At 46.7% G+C, this 6352-nt stretch overlaps 1 protein-coding gene across 1 annotated transcript; it reads left to right on the top strand.

The window, feature by feature from the left end:
- Window positions 1–1483: 1483 nt before the first annotated feature.
- On the top strand, window positions 1484–4059 carry LOC140188213 (immunoglobulin lambda-1 light chain-like). The gene is made up of 3 exons (XM_072244269.1): window positions 1484–1593; window positions 1680–2039; window positions 3372–4059. Exons 1-3 carry the CDS (start codon window positions 1548–1550, stop codon window positions 3692–3694), a joined length of 729 nt encoding a protein of 242 aa, XP_072100370.1. The 5' UTR covers window positions 1484–1547; the 3' UTR covers window positions 3695–4059.
- The last annotated feature ends 2293 nt before the right edge of the window (window positions 4060–6352 follow it).

Below are 6352 nucleotides of genomic sequence, written 5' to 3'. Positions count from 1 at the left end.
GAAAAGTTTGAAAGTAGAATTTTCTAGCAGGTCAGCTATAAAGCTCTGGTTGCCCTTTTTTTAATATTAAAAAAAAGTGCATACCCGTTTTCATGGAGTCTGCCAAGCGCCAGTTAGAAGCACAGCATTGTGCACTTGCAGCAGGTCCCTCGGAGCCGAGTATCGTAAACTACCGGTTCTGAGATTTTTATTCGATTCGAACGAATGGTTGGAGCCAGTCAGCTCCTCCGGGTCACTGTTTGGTCCTGACTCTCCCGCTTTCTGTCGCCTGGGGACAGAGGACAGCAAATTCCGGGAGGCTGTGCTGACTGTGGCATTTCTGTAGTACATGTCACAACCACGGGCTCTGCCGCAGGGACTGCGCGTCCTCAAAGGCGGGTTGTGGAACAGGTTCGGCAATCGTGCTCGTAAATATGCACGTTCCCGCTAATTTGAGTTTCATTGTGATGGCAGTTTACTTCGTTCCTGTTGTTCGAGTTTTGTCGAGCCTTGACAAATACCAGAGCAACGCGAATGGTCCCTACTTACCGTTGTCCAGGGTCCAGGTACTCTCTCCGCAATTGGGATATACCGGCCCGGCGCAGTCTGTCAGACAGGTTATTTTACACAAAAGTCAACTTTATTCATAATGAAAAGTACTTACAAAAATTAAATGTAATGTCATTTCATTCTTACATTCATGGCCAATGCTTTCAGTTCTGTCCTTTACATTCCTTAAAGCTAATAGGGCTGTTGCCACTCACGGGCCCCTCGGTGATACACTGCGACAATAATTGAGGGGCTTCCACACCCAGTCCGGCTTCTCTCTCTCCAGTAGCGGGAGAACGCTAAATTGCCGTCGTACAGGTTAGATTTCACATCAAAATAAACTTTATTCACACTGAAAAAAACATTTACAAGAATAAACCTTTCAATTCTTACATTCATGGTCAATACTTTCCGCACTGATCTAAATCCCTACAGATAGAACGAATTCAAACCCTCAAACTGCCAAAGTGGGTTTGAACTCCATGACTGAATGACTGATGCGGGAACAGGAAGCCTGCACTGCTCTATCACAAAGCAGATAAGGTCTACAGTTGCTGGAAATCCAAGCAACACACGCGAAATGCTGGAGGAACCCAACAGGCCAGGCAGCATCAATGGACTACAGTACAGTCGACGTTTCGGGCCGAGACCCTTCAACAGCTTGCACTGTCCTGCCCTGTTGTCACTGGAGGTGTGAGGGGCATCTGTGAACTGAAGGAAGTAATCAGGGAAATGAAGGCATAGTTTGGGAAATGTTAATGAATCACTTTTTCATTCGCAAATTGTTTTTAACAGATCAGTCAGTTGCGAACAATGCCGCCGCCTCAACATGTTGGTACGTGACAGCATATGGGGGGGTTTTCGACCCCCGCTCTGGTTGGTCAGTGTCAGTCACCCTGATTTGCATCGATTTCCTCCCCGGTGTGAATGGCTCTATAACTTGGCTCCATTGGCAGCGGCGGCCAATCAGTCTCAGATCCACCGACAGACAGGAGGCAGGAAGCTGACGGGCAGTAACGATGCGGACGCTGTGCTTTTTCTGGTCTCTGGCAGTGTGGCTGGGCTGTAAGTACTGTCACTGGTTGCTGAGGTGGGTCTTGGGGTCACATTAAATAGTCAATGGCTAAAGTTGAATTTCTGATTTTTCACAGCTGGAGAGTCCCAGACGCTGACTCAGCCTCCGACCGTGTCGGTGAGTCCAGGAGCCACGGCCACGCTGAGTTGTAACGTCGGAACAAAGGATGGCTATTATGTAGGTTGGTACAAGCAGACACCGGGAACAGTTCCACAATGGATCCTGTACTACCGTCACTCGGACAGCGCCCCGACCTACGGGCCTGGGTTTAGCAGCGACCGTTTCACGTCGACAGTCAACAGCGCCGGCACCGTTTACCAGTTAATCATAAAAAACATGGAGATGAGTGACGCTGCCGTCTATTACTGCGGAAAGGGGTTTTCAACTGGTAGTAGCTACGGGGTATTCGGCCCAGGGACCAAGCTCTTTGTTACAGGTAAGTGTCCGATAAATATCTCCTGCGGCGACCTCGCCATAAATACGGTCACCCGTCAATTAACAAGTTATAAGTTATAGTTACCTAGCGAATTTTACAATGAAAATGTTGATTTACAGTCTAATCGTGTTCGCGAGCAGTATCAGTTTTAATCGATAGAGTTGGGTTCGGAGAATTGTTTCCGTATGTTAATGAAGCATTTCTCTTTTCAGTTGTGTGTTTCGGACAAACCATGATTCGGACAAACTTTCTGTTCATTCGTTTTACTTCTGCCCTAGTTTTAGTTTGTCTGTTTTTGTGTTGGTTTAATTGGAACGGACGTGAAGGGATCCATCTTCCTAAAGTGGGGCCAAAGTTGTCAGTGGGGATAGGGCACTGCCGGCTGAAGACAGCCCATAGTTGCAAACACAGCAGAACGACAAGTTTCAAGTTATTAATTCGAATTTTCCAGCGAGACGTCCTGCCCTCCCAGTGAGGGCGGAACTCTCCTCCAGCACCCATCCGTTAAAGGACCCTCTCCCACTGCCCAGTCCTTGTCTTCTCTCTCCTGCCACTGACTCACGTGAGAGCTGCTCCTTCCCAGGAACCGTTGCTCATCGATCCCGGTCACTACACCGACTGTGGCCAGTGCTCAGATTCTGCGGAGAATCCAGCCTCCCGTCCCCCATGTGAGTGGGAGCCGAATCGTTCGACATTATCACAGGTCACAGAGCGGTCTTACCCTGACCCGCTCCATGGAGCTCAGGACCGCGCATTTAGTGCCCTCGCCCACTGGGGCAGAGCAGATTGTAACATATATATTCTCATTAATGATGGGTGGGCGAGCTGGAGGGAAGAGAAGGAATATGTCACTGATGGCACCGAGAGTGGGCACATTAATCTACTCTGGGGCGCTTTGATGCCAGTGTGTCTCTTAACTCCGGGAATGACTCAGAGACTAACAGCCTCACACATAAAAGTTGCTGGTGAACGCAGCAGGCCAGGCAGCATCTCTAGGAAGCGGTGCAGTCGACGTTTCAGGCCGAGACCCTTCGTCAGGACTAACTGAAGGAAGAGTGAGTAAGGGATTTGAAAGTTGGAGGGGGAGGGGGAGATCCAAAATGATAGGAGAAGACAGGAGGGGGTCTAACAGCCTCACCGGTTGCAGTAGATTTCTAGTTTTTCCGTGTTGACCTTCATGCACCGTCCTCCATGGGCACTGTCTTGTCCCTTGGTGAGACTCTGGGTTCAACACAATGAAGTTGAAACCTTTTAATTACGCCTCTGTCAAACTGCGAAATGACGAGAGCTCTTCTGCGACTTGAAACACGTTTTCTCTTGTACCCGTTGCAGATCGGCAGCTCCCAGACCCTTCAGTGAAACTACTTGGGCCGTCAGCCGAGGAGATCTCCGCTAAAGGATCGGGCACCTTAGTTTGCCTGGTCAGTAAATTGTCGATCGGCTTCCCTGTCGTCAGCTGGACAGTGAACAACCGTCCGACGAGCAGTGAGGTGCAAACCAGCGGGGTGACTCAGAACGCGGACAAAACCTTCAGTCTCAGCAGCTACCTGACGGTGCCCGGCGCAGACTGGAGCAGTGGGAAGAGGTACTCCTGCTCAGTTCAACAAGGAGCAGCCTCGACAATATCCGCAACAGTCACACAATCCAGCTGTTAAACAGAGCGCGGCTTCGGCCTTGTTTGTTCCCGATTAACGGGAGATCATGGCCTTGTATCTTTCACCTCTACCACTCTTACTCGCTCTTCTCTGTACTTTTCTTCTGTTCCGCTGTCTGTAGTTTCCACTGTGATGTTGGAATATTTGTACCCGAGGCTGATTATGTTCTTTTTTCCTGCTGAGAGGCTACACGGTGTTAAAGCACACAGTTACTTGTCTTCTGGAAATTTCAGGCGATGTTTGGTTTTCTCTGAAACTGGTTTTGGATTAATTCGAATGATTAATAAATGTTCTGTGATTCCTTATCGTAATTAGACTGACTGACGATAATTAATTACCAATAAATATGATCAGTGCAGGAACGATTCCAGTGTGTGCGTTTCGTCATCTTTCGTGTTTTTCCAATTCTGACAGAGTGGGAGGAGGGAAGAGGGAGCTGATTCCTCTCTCGGCTCTGGTTCGTGACCTGGCTTGGTGAAGTTTAGGAAATCTGTGCGGCAGCTTGGTAAGGAAGTTCCATTGTTGAGAATTGGGGATAGGCTGATGGGTTGACTGTAAGGCTGCGGTGTAAAATTAGAACGAAGCAGTTGGTTTTGGGAAGGTTGATACAGGAAATGAACATAATCGTGGCTGCAAATTTCCAGGCTCCTGGGCAGCATTGGCGGAGAGAAGAATAAATTGTAGTTACGTTCTGAGCTAAGGAGGCTTCGTCAGAAGTGACCAATATTGACACAAACTAGAAAGTCCGGCGATCTGAAATAGTTGGGTCACAAGGGATGAAAATTGCCCAGTCAGAAGTTTAATCCTGTTCCTCGACTATCTATTGGGTGATAGTGTGCGGAGGCAAGAGTCCAGAGACAGAATAGTTAAGGATTTGTTTCACATTAGTTCCTGATCCCCCTTCCTCTACTGTCTCAGCCGCACTCCCGTCTTCTCTCTTCTCCTTCCTACCCCCAACAAATGCTTCCTAGGCTGAACTCTCAACCTCTCTCCATTTACAGCACTATTGCATTTATTTCCCGAAACCTGTTCCTACTTTGATCCTTTCTTTCCCTCCCCACCGGCTCGCTACATAAAATGGAGGTTGATATTTTCTTGATTAGAAAACGTGTCAAAGGTTACAGGGAGAAGGGAGAAGAATGGGTTTGAGAGGGATAACAAATCAACAACGATGGAATAGTACTACCGATTCAATGAGCCGAATGGCCGGTTTCTGCTCCTCTGCCCTATGGTCTTATGGTGGAATTTATGAAAATAAATCATGAGGCCATTCAGCACATTGGGACCATGCCAGCTCCCAAAAGAGCAACCCCATTAGTGTCCGTTTGTTCTCAAACATGTCATCAAGTCCTGGTAACACTGAAATCAATGGATGTCATGAGGAAAACATAGCAGTGACTGGAATCATATCTCACCAGAATAAGATGTTGTGGTTATTCTATATCAAACATCCCAGTCCCAGGATATCAATGCAGCATTTCCTGATGCTGTACATTCCACCTGCTGCTTCATCAATAACTATAGGAAACACAGTCGTTGAATTAGATCACTTGGCCCATCGAGTCTGTCCTGCCATTGTTGATTAATTATCCTTCTCGCCATTTGCCTGTCTTCTCCCTGTACACTTCCATGCACTTATTCATCAAGAACCTATCAATCTCTGCTTTAAATATACCAGTTAACATGGACTCCACAGTGTCTCGGGTAATGAATTTCACATGTTCACCTATCTCTGGCTAAATAAATTCCTCAGCTCTGTTTTAAAGTGACATCCTTGTAATCTGAGGCTCTGCTCTCCGGTCCTAGATTCTCCCTCTATTGGAAATATCCTCATCATGTCCACTCTACTCGGCTTTTCAATATTCAACAGGTTTCAATGGGATTACAACACCCGCCTACCCCTATTCCTCAAAACTCCAGCAAGTACAGGTCCAGACCCATCAAACGCAACACGTATGTTAACCCTTTCATTCCAGAGATCATTCTCGTGAACCTTCTCTCCAATGACAGCATATAAATTTCCAGATAAGGGACCCCAAACTGCTCACAATATTCCTCATGCAGTATGACCAATGCCTTATAAAGCCCCAGCATTACAACCTACAACTTAATCTTTTGGGATTCATGCTCTGAGACTCCCAGGTTTCTTTGCATGTTTAATTTCTGAAATTGTTCCCCATTAAGGAAATAGTCGACAGAAGTGTATGACCATATACGTCCCTAAAATGCATTCCATCTGCCACTTCTTTGCCCATTTTCCTAATCTGTCCAAGTCCTTCTCCATACTATCTGCATCTTCAACACTACTTGCCCCTCCACCTATCTCTGTATCATCCACAAACTTGGCTATAAATCTATCAATTTCATCATCTAAATCATTGACATATAATGTGAAAAGATGTGGTCCCAACATTGATTGCTGTGGAACACTACTAGTCACCAGCAATCACCAAAGGTCCCCTTTATTCTCCCTCTTTGTCTCCTGCCAGTCAACCAATCTACTGTCCATGCTAGTATCTGTCCTGCAATATTATGGGATCTTATCTTGTTTATCAGCCTCATGTGCGGCACCTTCTTAAACGCTTCTGAAAATCCAAGTAAAAAAACTTACCCTAACTCTCTTTTGTCCATCCTACTTGTTATTTCCTCAAAGAATTC

The sequence above is a fragment of the Mobula birostris genome, chromosome 26, assembly GCF_030028105.1.
Source record: "Mobula birostris isolate sMobBir1 chromosome 26, sMobBir1.hap1, whole genome shotgun sequence".
Classification (NCBI taxonomy): Eukaryota; Metazoa; Chordata; class Chondrichthyes; order Myliobatiformes; family Myliobatidae; genus Mobula; species Mobula birostris.
This window is presented reverse-complemented; position numbering and strand designations above follow the sequence as displayed.

Bases quoted from the DNA above. Each gene is read 5' to 3' on its own strand.
- LOC140188213 (XM_072244269.1), top strand. From the start codon at position 1,548: ATGCGGACGCTGTGCTTTTTCTGGTCTCTGGCAGTGTGGCTGGGCT. The intron at 1,594-1,679 runs GTAAGTACTGTC...GATTTTTCACAG, and splicing joins TCTGGCAGTGTGGCTGGGCT to CTGGAGAGTCCCAGACGCTG. The intron at 2,040-3,371 runs GTAAGTGTCCGA...TACCCGTTGCAG, and splicing joins GACCAAGCTCTTTGTTACAG to ATCGGCAGCTCCCAGACCCT.